The sequence below is a fragment of the Solenopsis invicta genome, chromosome 4 (genome assembly GCF_016802725.1).
Source record: "Solenopsis invicta isolate M01_SB chromosome 4, UNIL_Sinv_3.0, whole genome shotgun sequence".
Taxonomy (NCBI): Eukaryota; Metazoa; Arthropoda; class Insecta; order Hymenoptera; family Formicidae; genus Solenopsis; species Solenopsis invicta.
In genome coordinates this window covers 25,747,294-25,770,269 of record NC_052667.1, presented here as the reverse complement: position 1 = coordinate 25,770,269, position 22,976 = coordinate 25,747,294, and the positions used below count along the sequence as shown (strand labels likewise).

General features: G+C 35.6%; 1 protein-coding gene across 2 annotated transcripts in view; it reads left to right on the top strand.

Annotated features, from left to right (window-relative positions):
• Positions 1-22,976, top strand: part of LOC105200127 (colorectal mutant cancer protein) — a 101,034-nt gene that overhangs the window by 9,143 nt on the left and 68,915 nt on the right. Inside the window, exon 1 of one of the 2 annotated variants that reach the window (XM_039448354.1) lies at positions 19,490-19,587. The exons of the other annotated variant lie outside the window; for it this stretch is intronic. Within the exon in view, the coding sequence (XP_039304288.1) occupies positions 19,505-19,587 (83 nt within the window). The 5' untranslated portion in view covers positions 19,490-19,504. Of the gene's footprint in view, positions 1-19,489; positions 19,588-22,976 lie in introns of those variants that run through there. 2 annotated transcript variants of the gene reach the window in all.

Here is a 22,976-nt window from a genome sequence, read left to right as displayed (position 1 = left end):
ATCTTACCTGACGAGTGGGGTAAGATGGATATTCTCGCGGGCAAGGTAGGATACCTATGCGTTTTTAGCTTAATTTTTTTCTCATACGTTTCTTTGGCTCTTATATAATTTTATTTTCTACTTTTCTTGCTCTCTTCTTTTCTTATTTTGTCTCTGCCTGTTTTCTCTCTGTTATATCTTCTTGTAGTCATAAGAAAATCGCAGAAAAGTATAAATTATGGTCTAGTTTCAATAACGCAGCTGCCTATTTTGCTGACTCGTAGGTAACTTTTAATGACCAAGGAGTCGCATCTAACACGTATGCTCAATTATAATTTCTGAATCGCGCGATACAGGCCCCGTTTTACCTCCCTACTTTTTCTTGCCCCACCTTCTCCTATACTATTGGACTTTTTGTTGTTTTTGACTATCTAAAGATTCAATCTTGACTTGCCGGTTATTTGTTCAATAGTATTAAAGTCTTTGTTGTTATAAACAAATTAATATCTAAAAACTGCCACTTTTTTACATTAATCTTTAAACACTGCACAAAGATCTGAAGGATCCGTGTAACTTGGAAAAAGTCACTTTGGTTCCAATCAATATTTTTCAACAATTTTTAAAAATAAAGTTTTATTGCATGAACGAACGGCATTGTAGAAAAATCTATTGTGTTATTAAGAAAAAGCCAGTAAATAAAATTAAAATTTGTAAAAAATTAATTTTTAAATTAAATCCTATCTTTGTAACAAAAAACTTTAAAGGATTTTATATTATGGCGTTTTAAAACTAAAGAATGATGCATTTAAGAAAATATTATGGCATTCTGTTTAAAATTACAATTATGTAACAAAGAAAATGTGACAAAATCTTTACTTCCATACCGTTTGAATTTTAGTTGAGCTTGAAAGCTAATCAACGTTGCAATCGATAGTGCAGACTTCAAACTCCCCCTCCCCCTTCCTAATCTCATTCTCTCTTCATACAGTAAGTGATTGAAATTTCGTACACGATCTCCCAGAATTAACACTGTGTTTAAAGGTTAAATTCATTTGCACCTGTACTAGATAAATGCACATTTCTTTTGAAATAAAATAGATACTCTAAGGAACAAAATACAATTTTTTTGTAGATTTTTTTTGTAAATTTAATTTTCAATTTATAATACAAAGCAGTATAAGTGTCTACAAATAAACTGCAATTTTGCAGTAACTTGAAAAGTTTATACGTTGCTTATTTATGTACAAAGGGGATGCTAATTTTAAATTTTCTATTAAAATTTTATATTTAAATTGGCTGGTAATTGACTCTAATATGGCGAATCAAATAGATTTAATTTTTGAAGTAAATCTGCTATTTTAAATTGTAGAAATCTGACATCGGATGTGAATTTAACGACCTCGAAAATCTGTAACATGCATGATGTAAAAGTCCGCTCGCAAATCTCCCGAATTACGTGACTGAAAGAGTTAAAAAATTTAATAATTTTATTCGACAACAATGTTATACTACAAATTTCAAGATTACGTCTACATGGATTATATTATCTACGTGTTATTTACGTTACGTTTGCACGAATCTTTTTTCTGTAGACAATATTAGCGATGTAAATTGAACTAACCGATACAATACAAAAAAAGTTATTAAATTATAAAATTGTTAATATATCTGATTACGAAACTTAGCATTGATCAAACAAAAATACGTAATACTAAAAATAAAAATGAAATCTAATTTTCTGAAATACGAACTTCTACGATCCATCGCTATTTACATAGACGACACGTAAAACGTACACAGAAAAAAAATAGTATCAAATTAACAATTTATTGTTTCATATATAAGCAAGAATATAAAATTTTCCTGGTAGAATTTATAATCTTAAACAGACATAATTTGCTTACACGAAGAAAAGAATTTTCTTCATGGTCTAATTTCAATAACTAAATTCTTCGAAGAAGATTTTATATTCTTGCTTATATATGAAACAATAAATTGTTGATTTAATAATAATTTTTTTCTGTGTAGCGTTACACGCGACGCAGATCGTGCAGATTATTTATATTTTACCCGTAAGTGGCGAATTCTGTTCGGCAATTCGTCAAATAATTGAGAATCACGACGTGTCCATTATCTCGTGGTATTCCCTCCGCGAATCGCGCCTAATGAAGAGAATTAATTAACCCAAAGAAAATCGAATTGAGACGCGCGCGCTCGGCGCAGCGTTAGCATGCCGTACGCGCTTTTAATCTCGCGGGACGAGATTTATCGTCGGCGATCTAGTTTTACCAGGGGTGCGCGGTAAAACGATCGGATCTTCCGAGAAATCGCCGCGGTGCCGCGGCGGCGATGTTAACGAATCTCGCGCGCGCGCGCGATTGTTCCGAGATAAATCCTTCGACTCGAGGTCGCGGGCGGCATCTGCGAGATTGGAACGGGGGAATGATTTATAATTAACCGCCATTCCCCCGGTAATAATTGCCCTTACGTCGTTAATTATCGCCCCGGGGGGAAGTAACATCGATTCGTTAACGAGGAATAATTTATTGCGCGCGGCGGACGCGTCGTCGCGGTGCTTTATAGCGATCACTCGGCGGGGCCCGAGCGCGATTTCTCGCGTTGCGCGTTTATTTGTTATTTCAGTTCTTTTCATCCGCGCGCGCGAGCCACTGCGACGCATAAAGCCTCGCCCTCCCCGCGTACCAACGCGTTTTTAAGTGAGATTCGCCGAGTAGTGGACGGGCGCGGCGCGCGGCGACGCGGCCGGAGAAGAGTGTGCGTTCTACAAACAAATTAAGAGAGCAAACCCGGCAGCCATCGTTCTTCTCTCCGCGTTAAAGAGAAGAACGGGACAATATTTCCCGACTTGTTGGCATTCATTACGGCGCGGCTTTCGTAACCTCGTTATACCCTCGCTCGCCGTCCCTCTGCGCTACGCCGCACGTGATGCACGTCGCACGCCAACTTCCGTCAGTCTTCCACCCCAAGTATACACAATACTCCGGAATTTTACTCATCTCTGCCTCTCTCGCTCCTCCTCTCTCTCTCTCTCCCTCTGTTTGTCTGTCCGTATGTCTCTCTCTCTCTCTCTCTCTCTCTCTTTCTTTTTTTATATTCAATTATTATTTTTCTTTATTCTCTACACTTTGTTTTATTATGTGCGCTGTATGGTTATTATATTGGTTGCAGGTAATTACCTTTAACGAAGAATATTAGATAATAGTCTTGAAATATGTTCATCACAAATTTGAGAAAAACTTATTATTGTATATTGAAAAGTTGAATACATTTTCTTTTGAAGAATATTATAAAATTTTGTCGAAGATACGGCAGAAAAATAAGAAAATCGAAATTTTGTTGTAACTTAATATTCTTAATATTTTTGATTGAAGCATTAGATGACTAGAATTTTAAGTACATTTTGAATAATGATGAATTTATAATGGATTTATCTTTTGATATGTGACCTTAAGGAATAATTTGAAAGTTATATTTACTTAAATGGATTTTTTCTATGTATAAAACGGGCATAACTTCTTTACATTAACAAACTTTATATAATTTTATCAAGAAAGATGTATTTATCTTTGTGTAATTTTTATGAGCGAAAATGAATTTACGAAAATGAACTAATACATTCCAGCCAGCTCCCTCGCACAGAAGAAACTTAGAACTGTCGATATATGGCAACGAAAGTCCAATATTAAAATAATAACAGAGAAAACTTGGCCGAAACTTTCGTTGGAGTCAAACAGACCCCAGTGACCGTTACGGGTCAACCCTTAAACACGTAAATAGGTCTAAGAGATCCCATATGAAGTTTTGAACGCTTGCTATGTGAAGACGGAATGAGATAGGAGGTTCGGACCAAGACGTAAAAAAAGTTTGAAATCTCCTTTTTCAATTGATATAGTTGATCAACTTTTTTGGTCAACTAGAATTCAAACGGCACGGCAGCAAAGTTTGTTAGGGTCAATGCGACCCATATAGTGTGTAAGTGAAACTTTTTTTGTGAGTATTTTACATAAAAAAATTGGACAAAATACGTTCGAACAGGTCGATTTGCAGATGTTACTCGCATATACTCTGTCTAAAGTTGGAATACTATAAAATGTTGTAGAAAAAAGAGTTTTTCCGAAATATATAATGAAACACACCAATTTTCAATTTTAGACACGATTTAATCAAAAATTCCTCATATTTGCTTTGTTACATAAGTACATTTTTTAATAGAAATGACAATAATATAATTTTTTTTTGAAAGTATGAATCTTTAGCTTTAAAACGCCGTATTGTAAAGTTCTTTAAAGTTTTTTGTTGCAAAGATATGATTTTTTTTTTTTAAGTGGATTTTTAGATGCCCAAAAATACCTCATATTCTCCACGTTACATAATTATACTTTTTAAAAGAAATGACTACCAAATTTTATTTTGAAAATGTGACTCTTTAGCTTTAAAACGCCATATTTGAAAGTCCTTAAACGTTTGTTGTTGCGAAGATATGATGTTTTGAAGGAAAAGTGGATTTTTGACCAATTTCTCATTTTTGCTTAATGGTTTTGCTTTTATAACTTCACAATAAATTATTTGTCGGCAATGCCGATTATGTAATCACACTCCTGAGATTTTGAACTTTTGTTTAAAAAAAAAATCGTAGAAAAATATTGATTGTAATCAAAATTGTGGTTTCTCAAAGTTGAAAAAGTCTCCCGGACCCAAAAATGTGTTTCCATATTTTATAGGATCGGTGTGTTTAAGGGTTAATACTGTTATTATCAAAATAATTATTAAGCTCTTTAGATGACTATTATACATCCGCAGAAAAGATTTTTGAAATCAGTGCTATTATTTTTTTACATATCTTGTGAAATAAGATTAATATAGAGACAATCATAATTATTATTGAGGAGGGAATATTTTATTCTTAAATGAAAAAATTTTGTAATCTCTCTAAAATAAAATAATCTTGGTGCTCTTATTAATTTTCTCGGACAAATTTAGATTAGATAGTGAAAAATTGTGTCTCATCATATTTTTGATTTAACAGTAGATTAATCCGAAGAAAATTTGAAAAATTTTTTTATATAATAGAATATTGCGAGGGCCTTGTTTAATTTTTAATCTCGTCATTAAAAATCCTTTCTGAAAGGGTAATATTGAAATAAAATATTTGGCTGAAGTTTAAGATTATCAAACTCTTTAAAAAAAACTCTAACTCTGAATCAGTGGACAATAACTGATTATCAGTAAATAATTTTGATTGTCAGTACCAAGTATGCCGCTGATAATCAGTGATTATCTCAACTGAAGAATCAATGAATTTATCGTCTCGCGTATTTATTAATGACTATTGCGTATTTACGAGTGTATTTATTAATACACTGATCAATAAAAATTTTTCAATGATTACCAGTAACTTTTCATTGATTTTTAGGTTAAAATAATCACTGATTTATCAGTGTCAAGTATGCCACACTGTAATCGTGATTATCCACCAATTTAGAGAGAAGATTTTATATTTTTGTTTATACGCGAGACACTTTTCATAATAAACTAATTTTTTTTCCGCGCCGAGAGTTCTCACTCGCAAAGCGAGCACCTACGCTTTGCCGTATCTTCGCGCATCGGACGATCGTGGCGTCGGAAACCGCATTGGAAAGCGATGACCCAATTTTCCGAAGGCGCGGCCTCGGTGTTTCACGCATCCCGCGATTGTGCGCGGCTTTTCTCGATGCAAACCGGCTGACAACAGCGGTTAGGAACTGAAGAGAATTCAGGCGAGGCGCGCGACGCGAAGGAAAGGTCGATTTCATCGAAGGCAAACCCTCTACGAATACCCCTAAGGGGTTGTGGGCCTCCCACCCCCCTCTTCTCCCCCGTCAGCGAGAGGGAGGCGCGCGTTGCCTTCGCGTTTTATGGCAAGTGAGTCACACCACCAGCGCGCGATCGGATTCTCTCGCCTTCGCTTCTCCCCCGCGCGCTTGTCGTTTTGGTCGTACGACTGCTCCTTCGCACAGCCAGCCAGCTCTTTGCGCTCCTCGCAGACTCGTTTATCGGCATTTCTCTCCCGCCTCCTCTGATTCCACCGCCGCCGCCGCATCCGTGTGCCCCTTTATCCTCCGTGTCTTTCCCTTTTCTCTCTCGCTTCTTGCCCGTGGTTGATTTTCTCCTACCGCGTAAAATACAGTCGGCGAATATTGGTTGCGCAGCATCCTGTAACGCAACGGATTTCCGCGAACGAAAGCGAGCGTAGTCGTAACGTCGTAAACGTAAAATTCCGCTCGCCGTCGCTTCGACGGAATAAAGAAGCGAGTGATCGTTGCTCAAGTCGAATCCGTAGACGTCGACAGTGAGTTCGATGTCTTCGAACATCTTTTCTTCGTTCTCGCCCTCTACGCCTTTGTCCTCGATTTACGTCGCGAATAAACTTACCTACGCGATTTAATTTTACAGGAATTCTCTCGAGGAATAGTTTTTCATCGCGGAAGGAAGTTATGAGAGGAAGTCTCACCTGTTATGCAGGGATAAGCTGATTGGTTCGGGAAATTCGCGAAATGCAACACAAAGCCGTAACAACCTCACCTTTTGAATTACTTAGAACGATACGTTAATAATATAAAAATATCTCATAAACTATATATATACAGGGTGATTATTAATGACTGTTTCTATGTTTTACCATAGGAGCGTGATTTACCGACGGATACGTATTTCTAACACATTATTATATTAGAAATTACAACTGCGTGCTCTTATGGTAAAAAGTGCGAACAGTCATTAATAATCACCCTGTATATATATATACTTTTTTTTTGTAATCCTGCTTCAATATATTTATATGCAGGATAACTAAGTGAATCATATAATGTAATAAGAATATGATGATAATATAATGTTGAAAAATCAGTTTTTTCGAAAATTGATTTTACTATTATATTTGCCCCTTTACAACTTTTGTCAGACACGTTTGTTTTTTCCTAAAACCTCGCAATTTTTAGACATTTCACTATCAAAAATAAAATAGGACGTCCCGTAATTATCACACTGTGTCTGTATGTATACATATATTAAATATGAAAAGAAGAGCAAACTTGCAATTATCAAAGTTCATCAACAAAGTTTAACATAATTATTGCACGTGTGTACAGGGTAGTTCCATGCACGACTAGTCAATTGACTTTTAAAATAAATCTTCTCGAAATCACAAAGCCTCATATAAAAAGAATTCATTATTCCACATTTCCAATTTATTTTTTTCAAGAGAAATCAGTCTCTCTCCCATTGTGTTATACAAATGATTGTAATACGGGCTACTCTGTATATGAAATATTAGCGTAAATATTCAAGAAACATTGTTCGAGTATCACTTAGCAGTAATAATTGTCCAACTTGCCCGTGCGACGTATGAAATATTACTTATGAACGATCGTGGGGCGATGCGACGAGATTTCACCGACGGACGTTCTCGTTATAATTCCGAGATTCTCCCTGCTCGACTGCGACGTGGCTGACGGAATAATAGATGCACCGGGCGATTTACCTGGCTGCCGAGGCTCCCAGGCTTGTTTGCACGCGATGGAGCGCGTAAGCACATAGCGAGAAATTTCTCCCGAAAGAAATACTGCGAGAGAGGAGCGGGGCGCCCTGTCGCCCGAATCGATACGTCTCGACTCGTGCTCGGGGCTCTGAAAAAAAAGCGACGTTTACCGTCTCGATTTACGTAGCACAAGAAGCAAAAAGGCTGATCGTGTAGGCCCGAAGGAGGCTGTATACGCAATAGTGATGATACGCATAAGCTGCAGTAATTTTTGTTTCATATATGTACTAAGAGAAAAGTGTTTGATATTTGTGATTACAATTGCTTGGTAAAGTAATTATTGGTTGGAAACTCCATTTTTACAGTTAGGGTAGAATTCCGAGGCGAATTGGATCAATTTTTCATTGGGTAAAAAAAAATAAAAAACTAGTTTTGCTATTATAATTTTTACATCTTTGACTTGAGCTTTGTAGAATAAAATAATACGTAGTATATCTTATTATACAACGAAAAAAATCAAGAGGAGGAAATTGTCCGATTCGCTCCAACATTGGGACTAAAGTGGATCACCAGTTTAAAAGAAACAAAATCTAAAAGAAATAAAAATGTATACATAAACTGAAAAATATTAAGCCTTTTCGTTACAAACTCACAAAATCGTGATTTTATTACGAGAGACAAAATTTTTTCGTGCACTTACGATTTCTGCATTTGCATGATGTTCTGACACTGCATCATACGCAATCCAGTATCCTTGTCTATTGTTTCCGCTACGGAGGGAGTACGTAGAAGTAACTATCATGATAACAGATTGTATGAAATACTAATGATAACTATCTCAAAACTTATAATGATCCGATTCGTGTCGGTTTGTACTATTACTGTTATAATGTTAATATATGGAGAGAATTTTCTCTTAATTTATTGTCAAAATCGTGAAAACGGGACAACATGAATTACGAAGAACTTTGTATATATTTTTAATATAATTTAGTAAAATTTCAGGAAAATTTGGTTAAATTTTAGAAAAATTCTTTGAAGTTTATATTATCCCACAACTCCTATAATTTTAGAGTAGATTCTAAAAGAAAACTCAATATAGCAATAATTACACAGCCACACAAAAAAGAAAGAGTGTCATGTCCGAGAGATTAGAGCCATGTATCTCTATGTAGTTTGAGGCTCTGAAACCGAATATGACTTCAGAATTGCGCCATCAGGTCAGGATTTTTTTTCAGGACCGATCTGAATAGTGTGTAATTTTAAGGAATGTTTAGCAATTTTTTGAAGGTAAAAAAAGTCCTGATCTGATAGCACAATTCACAGGTCATATTCGGTTTCAGAGCCTCAAAATACGTAGAAATACATGGGTCTAATCTCTTGGACGTGACACTTTTTTTGTGTGTGGCTGTGTTATTAATATAAATATAAATCTTATATTTATTATTTTTTAACAAGTATGAAATTATTTTCTATAAATCATGATAATTTCAAATATCAAAGTATGGATGGTAAAAGTGAAATAAATATTTTCATGCAACAAATACAATCGCAATTGTAGCGAATAAAATTATTATTTTAACATTTGCTAACCACCATCCTGTTGGCCGCAGGTTTTAATAACCAAAATGTAAACGTGCATCAACGTGATCATCTTAGGCCGAAATAAAATACTAGGATTAGGTTGGTTTATAGCTTGGAGCTCCGATATAAAAGGCACGTAATATGCATCTTATTATTAAAATTTTATTATAAGTAGGATTATTTTGCATAAATAAGCTTTTCTGAAGTTGTTTTACTTGAAAAGAAACTGCAAAGAGATTTTTAATAATCACGTACGTAAAAACGTAATATGATTTGTATTCTTTAAATTACATTATTGTAAATTGGGTTTTAATTGATGGTTAAGATAAAGTTAGATTAAAATATCATTATGTGTATACTAAACTACATGTTTACAAATTAGATTATACCTAATCTCACTACATATGAGCTAACTGACCTCTACCACCTATCCGCTTTATTTCAATTAATTATGAATAAAATTTGCATTTATTACCTAAAATAATATGTCCTGCACTCTTGCGAGAAACTTTGGTCTGTAACACGTAACTTAACTTTATTCACCCAAGCTAAATATTAATACATATTAATACATAATAATGTCGGAAGTATCAAAAATTTTATTGCTAAATCGGTTTTTTTTCTTTTTTATAAATGTAAATATTACGTATTTTAGTAAAACTTAAGGATAAAATATCTATGTCCTAAAAGGCTGATTTCTCAATTGTATATTCTCTGTTTTTTTCCAAGATACATATTAAAAGAAAGCACATGGCGTCAGTCTCCCTTACAACTTCTTGCTTACATATGAACGTGTAAACACAAACGATTGTTAAATATGACATGTTAGTTTTGATCTGACACTGTCCTTCTGTGTATCATAATAAATGGAATCATTTATCTCTCTTACAATTAGCATTATGTAAGTCGTTCTCTATTTCAGTCCTCGACTCTCGCAAGTCCTGAAATCTGATCGCCGATCGGAGCATTCGGAGTCTTCGAACTGCCGAAAGCGTACGCGCGTTTTGCCGTGTTTCGTCGAAACCATCCCATCATGGCGGGTTTTTTTCCACGACGGTCCGCGCACGTAATTTCGTTACGCGCGGCCAGCTTGCGCGCCCGCCCCTCGCTCTTTGCCAGTCTGCCTCCTCTCCGCCCTGCCGTTTATTTCGCCTCATTCGACTCGCCCGCGATAAATCCCGAAATCGTCCCGACCGGTTATCGTTATTTACGCCTTCTCTCATTCCGTCGAAATACGCATCCCACTCCGTTCTCCGCTAAAAAATTTTCGTTTCGTCGACCTCACCGTCGTCTCGCGGATTACAAAACTCGCGCGATCCCGCGTGCAGCCCTCGCGTATTTCTGTTGTCGCGCAACTGTGATCTGGAACTTAAGATGGCATTCTACCAGGGTTGGGTAGTATCTAATTAAAAGGTTAAAAGTGAAATAATAAAGGTAAAGAGTTAATAACTTTTAACTTAGCTTAAAGGACTTAATTTTTTTTAACTAGTTATTTTTTTACACATTAACTTTAATTTATTAATTTTTTTTACCAAATTTAAATTTATTTATATAAAAGAAAAAATAAATTTCCACATAAAAAATTTTTTTTGTTATTTCATATAAACTTGATTTACACGTAAAATAATATATTTGTTTGATCATCCGTATTATAATTATTTTGAGTAACTTGATTTGAAAAGCTTACAAATTTGTAATTTTATATGAATATTGCTTTTAAAATTAATTTTTAATTTAATCTTAACGTAACTTTTAACCAGTTAGCTTTTTGTTCATGTAACTCTTAACGTAAATAAATTAACTTTATAAACTATTAACTTTAATTTAATTTAGTTTAAAAAAATAAATTAACTTATCCAGTATTCTGCTGTATCAGATCAAAAAAGTCGAAAACTTTTTGGATTTTTTTAATTCTTACTGTTTATAGAATATTCCTGCAAAGTATATGTTATTTAGAAATTTTGAATATTTACGCTACAGTAGAAAGAACCGATCGCTGCACATTATCTACAATATACACTGAAAAAAAAGTTAACTGAATTTTACAACTCGATTAAATTGTTTCAGTTCAAATATTTATATATTTGAATACATAAAATGTATTTGAATTTCAGTGTTTGCATTAATTTATAATATTTAATTTAAATATGTAAATACTTGAACTGAATAAATTCAATCAAGTTGAAAAAAATCAGTTAACTTTTTTCTCATTGTAGAAACTTTTAATGGAAACTTTAAACGCGTCTTGTGAAACTGGTGTCCACGATTGAGAGAATCAGTGAACCGATTTTCTTCCAATTTTACAGGTTTATAAAGTAAATATCCCTTTACCGTTCTTACTAAAATTAGATTGATACCTTTCATTTTTTACTTTTTGACTCCAATTAAATAGCCTCAACTTAGGAAAAGTGATGACAACATACTACTTCAATTACTACTCTTCGTTAATTTTTTTGTACTGAGGACGATCCGAACAACGACCGAAATGTCTATGTTAATTTCTCAATAATTATATATTTTTTTACACAAGAACGTCTAGTGTTGACTCTATATTAGCATAATCTCCGTACATTTTAATTTGAAGTGTTCACTCGTTTCCTCCGGAAAAAATTCCTAAAAAGCGTCCAAGAAAGCAGCACGATACAGTAGAGTACCTCCTTAATAAAGACGACGTACAAATTTTCGCTTGTAACGCTTAACGATAATTGGATTACACGGACGGTACGGCTTACAATCGAAGGATCTTGCGTGTTACCAACGAGTAATAAGGTCATCCGCTTCTTTTCATTTTTTTTTTCTCGAGAGAGAGAGAGAGAATGTCTTGCCGCCGTGAATAATTCGTCGACTCGTCCGGTGAATAAAACATCCCTCCGAGCGACGTCATCGGAAATAGAACGCGCAGAATGCGCATTTTCGGCGGGGGCAGGCAGACCTACGGCGTTAAACGAATTATTTTCGGAGCCAATGCCGCCGCTGTAAATTTGATAAACCTCCGCGATCGATACGCCGATATCGCCACCGCAATCGGGCGACGTCAAGGTCCCGGCGTCTCTCGTCGCTCCGCTGCGAATTATTAATATATCAGTCGCGGATTCCGAAATCAACCGCATTATCGCGCCGCGCCGCTCAAATTGACGACCGTGACTTCCAAGAGCGAAGCTTCCCCTCTCCCGTTTTATCCGTCCATCGTCGTAGCGAGATCGTATTTTTATCGACGAGGACTCTGACGACAACCGGAGATTCTTATCCTCCCCCTCCCCCGTCTCTGGACAGCGAGAACCTATCTGCAATCGGAGTAACACGATTTCTCGTTAATTACCGTAAAATCTAAACCTCTCGAAAGAGCGTTAACAAAGTGACAGGCGTTAAAAGGGGGGGGAGGGGGGATGAAGCGCGATGAGTTCGCTGGTGAGCACGCGAAGGGCTTGCCTCCCGTTAAAAACCGTCGTTTTTAACATCTCTTCCCTTTCCTCTTTTTTTTACCTTCTCCTCATTCTCTCCTCCCTCCCCCCCCTCCCTTGCTCTTCCGCTTTCATCTTTTTTCCTCTTTCCGCCGCTCTCTTCTCGTCTCTTCTCTTTTTGTTTTTAATGGCGCCTGCGGACGATATCCGACGAGGCGAGAATTCGCCGCTTCGAAAGGGTGAAGTAGCCGAACCGGCGGTTTAAGACTCTTTCACGTAGCGGACTTCGATGAGGGGGTTGCGTCTCGATGAAATAGAGCGAGACATTTACAATGGGATTGCAATATCACGGTATCAGAATGGGATTCCGATGCGCGCGTGAGTTCTCTTGAAACCGCATTCGCGCAGCCTGCGGGCTCGTCTCTTTCTTTCTTTCCTTTTTTTTCTTTTTTTATTTTATTGTCTCGACGCTGGTATTACCTTACATATCTCCCGCATTGCTTAAATAACGCTTCTCGCGTTTTAATAAAAAAAGATATCTTGTTCCTTTTGCCTCTGGAATCTATTTGTCTTGTTATTTTCACGTGTATTTATATCCGGGTTTTATTCTAAATTTGCGAGAGACAGAATTTAATAAAGATGTCCATCGATCGCATAACCCCGACCCGAAGGATCTCGACGTGGAGGTCGTGAACGGTACTTCGAATTCTTCGGAGAGATGCCAAAGGTCGGACGTGAAGCGATAGGAAATTAATCGCGTTTCCTGTGCGCGCGTGTACAGAAAAAGAGATTAGTATCCAATTAAAATTAATATATTCTATCGAACAATTATTGTTTCATATATGTGCGGGAATACTGAATCTTGTTTAAAGAATTTCATAATCTCGAATATCATAAAAATATATTTTTTATTTCAATATTATTATAATTATCTAAAGGGCACAATATGATTGATAATTAGTAATATTTAAACAGTTAGTTCTTGATTTGAAGGTATTGTTATTTGCAATATTTGTTTACACCTCTCAACTTATGAAAATTATTCCTGAATTATATGAATATATTTTTCTTGATGAAACTATACAAAATTGATATCGAATTAAAATCGATACAATTTTATTTTATAATCGTTTTAATTATAGGCAAGAATATAAAATATTCTTTAAAGAATTTAATAATTTTAAATTTCAGATACAGATGCAATAATTCTAAATTTCAAATACATTTTTATTTCAATATTATTACAATACAATCGTAGGGAGCACGATATGATTGTTTTGATAATGATAAATAAAAGCATTGAAAAATTCCAATTCTTGATTTGACGACATTATTACTTCTGATATGTTTTTTTCCTCTTAATTTATGGAAATTAATAATAAACATTATATATAGAATATATTTTTCTTAAACTATATAAAATTAGTATCAAATTAAAACTCTAATGTGATTTTTATTACATTATTTAATAATCGTTCTATATGTAGGCAAGAGTATAAAATGTTCTTTGAAAAATTGTATAATCTTAAATTTTAACAAAATATATTTTTATTTCAATATACATGAGACATAAAATAATATTAAAAAATTGTGTATTCTTGCTTTGAAGATATTATTTTCTGAAATTTTTTTCTCGACTTATTATTAACTGTTAATATTAAAAAAAATTATTAGTGCATCATGAGAATGTTTTTCTTAATGTAAAAAAAATTCTTTTCTCTTAGGTGAGCGAGTCAAGTCTGTTTAACGCTGTACAATCTAATTTACCGTTCAAAAATAAAGATATTCTCAAAACAATAATATTCTTTTTTTCTGTGTGGAATATAGGTTGCGTGTAAAGTTTTGCTGTGCTAATGTCTCACGATAGAACAATGATCTCCGTATTAGATACAATCAGGTTTGAAAGGAAACATATTAACGCGGGAGAAATCTTGGCCATCGTGCGGTAGCACGTCGCTGGGGTTTCACATTTCCCAACAATGGATGCACTTATTGGTGCGCTACGGTACATTACGCGTCAGCTTCTTGAACGCGACTCGTGTAAAACTCTTCGCTTTCGCCGATGAAGAAATTCGAGTCGCGAGGCTGTATATTTTGAAAAAAAAATTCGTGCACAGAAAAAGGAATCTAGTTACACAAATTGGAAATCTGGTAGATAGATTTAACTAGATGGATACAAATCAAACTTATTATTAAATCCATCAAACGTTCTAGCTATAAAAATCAGAAATTTAATCTCGATAATCGGAACTCTGATAATTTTTCCGAATATATTTTGTATACTTTTAATATTTCTTGTTGGTATAACCGAAACATCTTTCTCTTTTCGGGGTAGGATTGGGAATCCTTCGCATCTGATAATCTCGAAACAATGGGAGTGCTAACGTCACGCAGGTGTCATTCGCCGCAATTTTCCCGGCCTATGGGTATTCTTTTTTATTCTCCTGAATTTCTTTTAGTCCAACGCTATGTATCGACTCATCTTGTCCTCTCTTTGCGCGCGTCCGCATTGCTTTGCGAGAGTCATGATTAAAAGTAGAGGCGGAGAAGAGAATTCCCGGATCGAAAAACGGGAAAGGACCGTAACGAGATCATCGCGTTACAGGTCGAGACACGAAATTGAGTTTTGATCCAATCGCACGTCACGGCCAATATCGACACAAGCGCATGTGTGCCCTCATCAGAATTTTTTTCAGGTTTTCTCAGAAAATCCTTTCCATCTCTTGCCTTTTCTTCCGATAATTTCAATCCGTCTGTATGCGAGGGGTTGGAAAGTAATGCGTTAGTTGTAACGCATCATCGGTTTTTTTTTTTTTTTTTTTTTTTTTTTTTTACAATCGTCTCTTTTTCTGTAACAGTAACGAATTTAACCGTTACTTTTATCGCTACTTTAGCTTGCTATTATCTTTACATTTATTCAACAGATTTGCTTCTTTAGTGTGCAAGTATAATAATCGGTGTGTTAGATCAATAGTTACGTATAATAAATGTGCAATTATGAATTTCTATAAAGTATAGAGATAATTAGAAAATAAAGTTATTAATGTAATATATTAAATTATTAGATAAATTTAATATAAATTGTTATGGTTTAGAGTTTTAAGTTTTATTGATTATTGAATAATATAATTTTAAAATCTAACATCTTACTTTAGTATTATATAAAAAGGTATCAAATTATTGTTTTCTAAGTAATGGCAACGGTAAAGCGTTACATTTGTTAAAGTACATACGAAAAAATGTCAATCGCCTGCTAAGAAGAGCGATCATTTAACTTTTAGTTTTCTTCTTTTAAATAACAATTATCTTTGCAAAGATTATTTTTTTAACAATAATTTTAAAATATACTTTTATTGTTTACTTGAAACAAATAACGTTTACTTAAAATAAACTCCTGTGTACACGTAGAAAAATATATGTATAAATTAAGTACATAAATATTAAATATCACTTATTTCAAATATTTCTATCCTAAGCATCAAAATTTAAAATATAATCTGAATCCTATAGCAATTTATTATTTTAATCAAGAATATTAATCCTCTGTGATCCAGTCGGAGATTTGAAAACTCAAGCGAATTTTCAATTTTGAATTATTCTACCTCAAATTTGAACAAAAAAAAAAGTAAAAACGTTTTGAGTCAAACAATTGTAAAATTGTTTTCTGGAATGTTGAAAGAGTGTATCAGAATTTTTTCCGATTTTTTACAGCCTAAAAACCCTTTTAAAAACACTATCAGGTAGCAATGATCCGATAGGACTAGGAAAACAGCGCAGAAGAACGCTGAATCACAGGTTAAGTTAAAACAAAAATTTGCCTATTATTCTGACTTTTCTTCGATACAATTTTATAATATTCTTCAAAAGAGTATAAATTTTTTTTCAGTATATGATAAATAACGAATTTTTGTAAAATTTGTGATGAGTATATTTTAAGACAATTATGGAAAAGATATTCTTTGTTAAAGGTAATTGTTACTTGCTCTTAAAAAAAATTAAATTAGGTAGACGCTTTTCTTAGAATTGATAAACCAAGGCGAATCGGATCATTATAAATAAGTTCTGAGACAGTTATCATTAGTTTTTTTATTTTGCATGATTGTTTTATTACGCTAGTTACTTTTGCGGGCTCCCTCTGCAACGGAAATAATAGACAACAATTTTTTATTGCGTACGATTCAGCGTCAGTTGATAATACAAGTGGAAAGATCGCAAAGTTTGCGAAGAAACTTTGTCTTTCGATGCAAATTCACAAAATCTGCACGACTCCAATTTTGTGAATTTGTATCGAAAGGATTTTAACAGACTCTTTCAGACGGTTCATTTATTTTTATTTTTTTAGATTTTATTTCTTTTAAACTGATAATCCGCTTTGCCCCATATGTTGAGGCGAATCGGACAATTTCCTTTTCTTGATTTTTTCATTATGCAATAAAAAATACATGTTTTATTATACAAAGCTTGAAGCCAAAAATTAAGAATTTATAATAAAACTTAATAACGAGTTTAGTTTTTTCATTATTTTTTACCTACACAGAGAACAAAGTTTCTTTAAATTCAGTATTCCTATTTATTTGACTGAAATTTGTTTCATTGAAATAACATGTGCTTATACGAAACATTATTTGCTTGAATAAAAATTGTGTTTCGTTAAAAAAAAATCTTTATTATTTGACAAAAATAACACTATTATTTAAAATAATATCTTTCAACCAAATAATATATTATTTGATTGCAATAAGTATACGAAAAAATAATGAAACAAATAATTTATTTATATGAAAATGGCGAAATATATTGAAAATGTATCTTTTGTCTCAAACAAATGATTTATTTAAGACGAAAATATATATTGTTTCAAATTCGAACTTATTGATTCAAACATTGGTTTGTTTGGACCATTCCGAATAACAAATTTATTTGGATACAATAAAACTTATTAGGTTTGAAGAAGAAGGTTCGCAGAAAAATTGATCCGATTCGCCTCTCGGTCTACCCTATTTTTCCGTGTGTACCTTTCCCATCCCTCTACTTCTACAAGCCCAAAATCTTTTTCTGCTCTTAAGCGATCAACGTTTAACGAGATCGCAAAGTGTTTGGAGGACAGCTTGTGTGACTCGACGCCTCGTCTCGCTTGGCGCGCGCGGACGGACGACGACGGCGCGAATTCGAAATTAAACAAGCCGTTAAATTCACTTTTCTCGCCGAGCGGGCAAACACACCCACGCCAATGACAAACCACGCATTACAACGCGATCGTTTCCCACGTGGTAGCGCATTCGTCGCGCTCTCTCCCGCGGCGAACCTGCCGTTTAATTGCCGCCGCGTGTAAATACGTCGACGCGCGTGCAACCGCGCTCGGGTATTCATTTATTTCGAGATAACGCTCGAATAATTTAATACATTGCGATAGGGAACACGATCCGTGCGCGTTGATTAATTATACGTCACTGCCACACACCGTATTACCCCGTATTCTATAATTATTTGAAAAGGTATCCGACGTATCAGCTCGACCATGCAAAAATTACTCTCGTTCAATCCCTTTTTCCATGAAAGATTAAAAACGAAAGAGGGAGAATAATAGTGAGCGTGCGACTTTAATCCTCGGGAAACGGGACTAAATTTTGAATTGGGAGGGCCGAGTTGATGCGAGCGTGAGCTCCTCGATAAAAGCTCCTGTGATTTCCCCTGCTTATTCCGAGTCGCGTACAAACGATTTCTTCACCTGGCGCAGAAAAGCCATTCGCAAATAGGGAAAGAGAGACGTGGCGGGGAGGGGAAGAGGATATGCTCGTACATTTAAAATAAACTCACGTGGCTGGTGTAAAACCGCAAATGCGGCGCCCGCGAACGGGACGGGACGGGACGGGACGAGTAGGAACGAGCGACAGGACGCATCGCGGTGGATTAAGTTGCGTTCGTTTTTCGCGTTGGCAACGAACGAGATATATAGATAGGCTAGAGTATTCCTTTTCTCCCATCTCTGCTTTTTTGTTTCACCTCTCGAACCGCAGCGCGGAATGCATTTATCCGCGCGTCCGTCGTCGCGGCAGTGGCACTCGACACGCGGTCGGCGTCGCGCGACCCGCTCTCCGTTCGCAGAAACGTCCGTCGGCTACCTCGTTTCCCCGTAACGCGAGGATCTTTCGCGAGAAATCCGTTCGAGTCGATTGTGAGCAAAAAGTCCGAAATTACAACAGTTCCGGCCGAGAAAAATATCGAGTTGTACATTCGTCGGTTCCACTTTCTCTCTCTCTCTCTCTCTCTCTCTCTCTCTCTCTCTCTCTCTCTCTCTCTTCGCGGAGAGAACGATTTTGTTAAAGTATCCAAAAATTTAGGTACACGAGAGAGAGAATTTTCTCTTAGAATTTAGCCTCGAAATCACGGTAGTTGTGAGATAACATGAAAGAATTTTTTTATTAATATGTAGTACATTTTATTAAAATTGTTCAAAATTATTTAAAATCTATTATTATTTAAAATTGTATTATTTGATAAAATTGTAACAAATTTTGCTAAATTCTTTACAGCGAATTCTTCCATGATTTTAAGGATACGTAAAACTTGCGAAAATTTTCTCTTTGTACAGATCTGAAGATAATTGGACCCTCAAGATAATTATGTAGGGCGCTCAAGCTAGAACGGTTGAAACTTTTTGCAGCATCACGCTTGAGAGAGTCCCGCATAATTATTTCGATAGTTCGAGAAAAATTGTTTTCAGATTTACAGCCGAACTTTCGGATACTTCGGAGCAAAACCGTTTTTCTCCGCTATTTTTGTGCAACGAGAGTCTGGTATTGTGTTCTAAAGCGCTCTCGAGATTCCAAAGACTCGGCGTCCTTTGATTAGAAACCCTAGATAGATGCTTATTCCGCGTCGATACGCGTGTCTCGTCGCACACAGCCACGACTTCTCGTGCGACGCGAGTTCAAAGTGAACCGTAAGTGAACGGTCGTTGGTGGCGCGTGCGAGAAGAGGAAACTTCGAGAAGCAAGGGAGGATGCAGTCGCTCAAACTTTGGGAGACGAGAACTCTGGAGAGACTGTCCCGACATAGACGCAGACGCCGCCGAGTGTCACGATGGTGCATACGGACCCGCCCTAAACTCTCTCTCTCTCTCTCTCTCTCTCTCTCTCTCTTTCTCTCTCTGCTTGTCTGTCTATTAATAAACGCGAGTGAACCTGCCGACGAATGATCCTGGCGCCTCACGCGTGTGTGAGACTTTATTTAAGACCGGTATTCATAGTCACGTATTTAAGTACTATCTTAAGATGTCATCAACCAATCCAAGAGCCATATTAGTATCTTATATTATTTAAGAGCGTTATTTAAGAGCGTCTTGAAATAGGTCTCGACTGTGAATACCGCTCTTAGAGACCTTTCAGTCAACGATCATAAAGCGATTTTGTAAAAATTCTGAAAGTGGTTATTCATTCGCTAACTCTTTGTTTCTTTTTTTCTTTCTTTCTTTCTTTCTCGGGAATTGATAAAACAACGGATTAATCAATACTGATTGTGTTATTGCCAGACTCTGATTATAGGGTCTTTATGTACTCTCCAAATCGGAATCAGTGTATTATTTACTGAAAAACAGTGAGTAGCCCGAGGCTAACCTGTAACTGTATCGATTAATGGTGTATACACTGCCGGTGGTGATGCACTGATTCCGATCAGTGAGAATATCTTCCTTTTAATCGGAATCGCTGAAAAACACTGAATAATGTCTGATGATCACAGTTGTGAGTATAGGACTGAAAATCAGTAAGATTTCACTGATTTAAATTTAGAAAATGGTGTCTTTGAATACCTCGCTATCTTTTAAATCGAAATCAGTGAAATTTTGACGGATTTACAAAACTGTATGATCATTAGTGATATTCACTGATATTCGATTAAGAAGAGGATACTCTCACTGACCGAAATCAGGGTATTATCATTGAAAGACATTGCATCTATCACTGATTGTAACGGTTATAGGGTAAAGCCGCCTATTGTGGAATAGGTTTCTAAAATAAAGTAGCGAGGTTTCTGTTGCATCAATAAACGCATGTAGTTGGTACTATCATAAACTTATTACTTTTGGGGTGAAATCTATTTAACAAAAAATACATTATTGGATTATGCGAGCAATCATTGAAAAAAAAATTTTTTTAATTGGTTGCTGTTAAGATTTATTGAGATGAGTCTTTAAACCTTGTTATATAATAAAATAAACAAACTTTTGATAATAAATTCTGCATGTAGTGATAGAGTGAAATCGTATTAATAGAAAAATACAGAATGTGATGATTTGCTTAATTATAAATATCAGATTTGATGATCGTGAAACCATAAAGCGTGACACTCATAATACGAGACACTCAAAAATCTCCATTTAATAGAGAACTTTTCAAAGTGCTATAATAAAGTTTTTCATTGAGGACTTTTGAATTACGAGGCTTGAAAGTTATGGCTTTCAGCATTAGCACTGAGAAATATCTTGAAGAGAAAAATGCTACGTTCAAAAGTTTTTGAGTATCGAAAGAGTCATTTGATTGGTCAACTAGATTTTGAGTGTGGAATCTAATGTGGAACCTTTGAACTTAGTAAGGTCCAAATCGATAAGATCGATAAGATCCATCTCATATAAAAAAACCTTTATGTCTCATGTTAGGAATCCTCTTTTTGAATTAGCAAAATCGGCAATTTTGATACAAAATTTCATATACAACAAAGTATAACTAGTATCGATTGCTAACTTTTGGCGATGAAACTTAAATATATTTACTGTAATTTGGATATAAAAATAGGAGTTAATGGTAATCAAATTAAATAAATTATAGACCTTTAAAGAAAGGTATCTCATAATAGGCGGCTTCACCCTAAGTATCACACTGAAACCTGACTGTTTATTGTCTTTCAGTAAATAACATATTAATTCTGATTTAGAAAGTGCGCGTTGCATCGAGTAAAGAACGTTGAGTTGCACCGATAGGTCGCCGGGCGTCTTTCCTTCAGATTTTTTTACCGCGTCTTACGCAATCGTGCGTGTATCCTTTATTTATAAGAAGAAGTAGAAATTGTAATAATGCGGGATCTGAAGAACTCCAGAGCGTGGAGCACGACTCCGGCGTGAATTAAAGCTAACGGTCCGGTCGATGACGTTCGTCAGCGTGATCCGTGCGTCAATTGGCGTCGCGGTGGAACGCGCGTAGGACTCGCTCGAGTGCAACGCCCGCGAGTATCGGTCCGAGCTTCCGATGAAGCTTTCCTGCGTTGCGGTGGGACGAGCGTTCGCGCTGTCGGAAGCAGACCCGCGTTACCAACGACGACGACGGCGACGCCGTACTCGTAATCCATTAATATCGCGCGTGGAATCGCGCCGGCGCGCAGAAGGGGACGCGCGCTAATTAATGCGTGACGTTTAATTCGCAACGACCCTGCCTAAACCGGCGACACCATTGTTTCGGCGAGATGAGAGATAGAGACGGATGCGCACCCTCAGAATCGTGGCCCCGATGGTTGCACGCGCGTTTCGCGGAAGAGCGTTCGGTACCCGCAGCTCTGTCCGTGGGAAAAATAAAAAAAGGTCGATGATAACTAATAGGTACTTACAATTAGTCATCCGTCAGAGGTGCGGGAGTTCAGTCCTTAACAATTTTAACGATGTTTGCATAGTACAATTTGAATAAAAAAATTTACCATAATTTACAATCTTTGATAACTGGTATCCAGGTACAAAGAAGAAACATTAGTATAAACATTAGTAACTGAAACTAATATATTCTATTTAATAATCATTATTTTATGTAAAAAACAAGAATATAATTTTTATAATTATATTTCATATATTATCATGATTATATTATGTTTTAATATAAATTATTTTTACATGCAGGTAAATGAATCAGTGTCATATATTTTAGGGATGTATTTTTATCGACCAAACATTTAAAAAATTCATGTAAACATGAATCTAAATATAGTTTCCGAGATAGGAAAGATTTTTTGTTGTGAGACAGTTGAATATCTTGAAAACAAAGTAATTGATTTTATGTTGTAATATGCCAGAGTAAAATATAAACTTGCTCCAACTTTAGACGTTTTTTTAAACAACAAATGGATTCTTCTATTGAAGAATGATAGATCTGATATGAAAAATTCGTCGATTCATTTTCGTGCTCCAACCTTATTTTTAAATCGCACGTCAGAGAGATGGTTCCGCATCGACCGAAATAGATAAAACTTGAAAAGAGCAAGATCTAAGATATACAATGAGAGTGTAATAGGATTTTACATTCAGGTTCCAGCAAGGTGTCCTTAGTCGCGGAAACAACCGCCGAGCGTTGTGCATGGAAAAAAAAGAACTTTTTTATTTCCTTTCCCTGTCCATGACCTTTTTCTGCGAATTTCTTCGTTTAACCGGTACAATTGGCTGTAGCGCTCTGCATTAAATGTTTCACCAGGTTTGAACAACTCGTAATAGAGTTTTT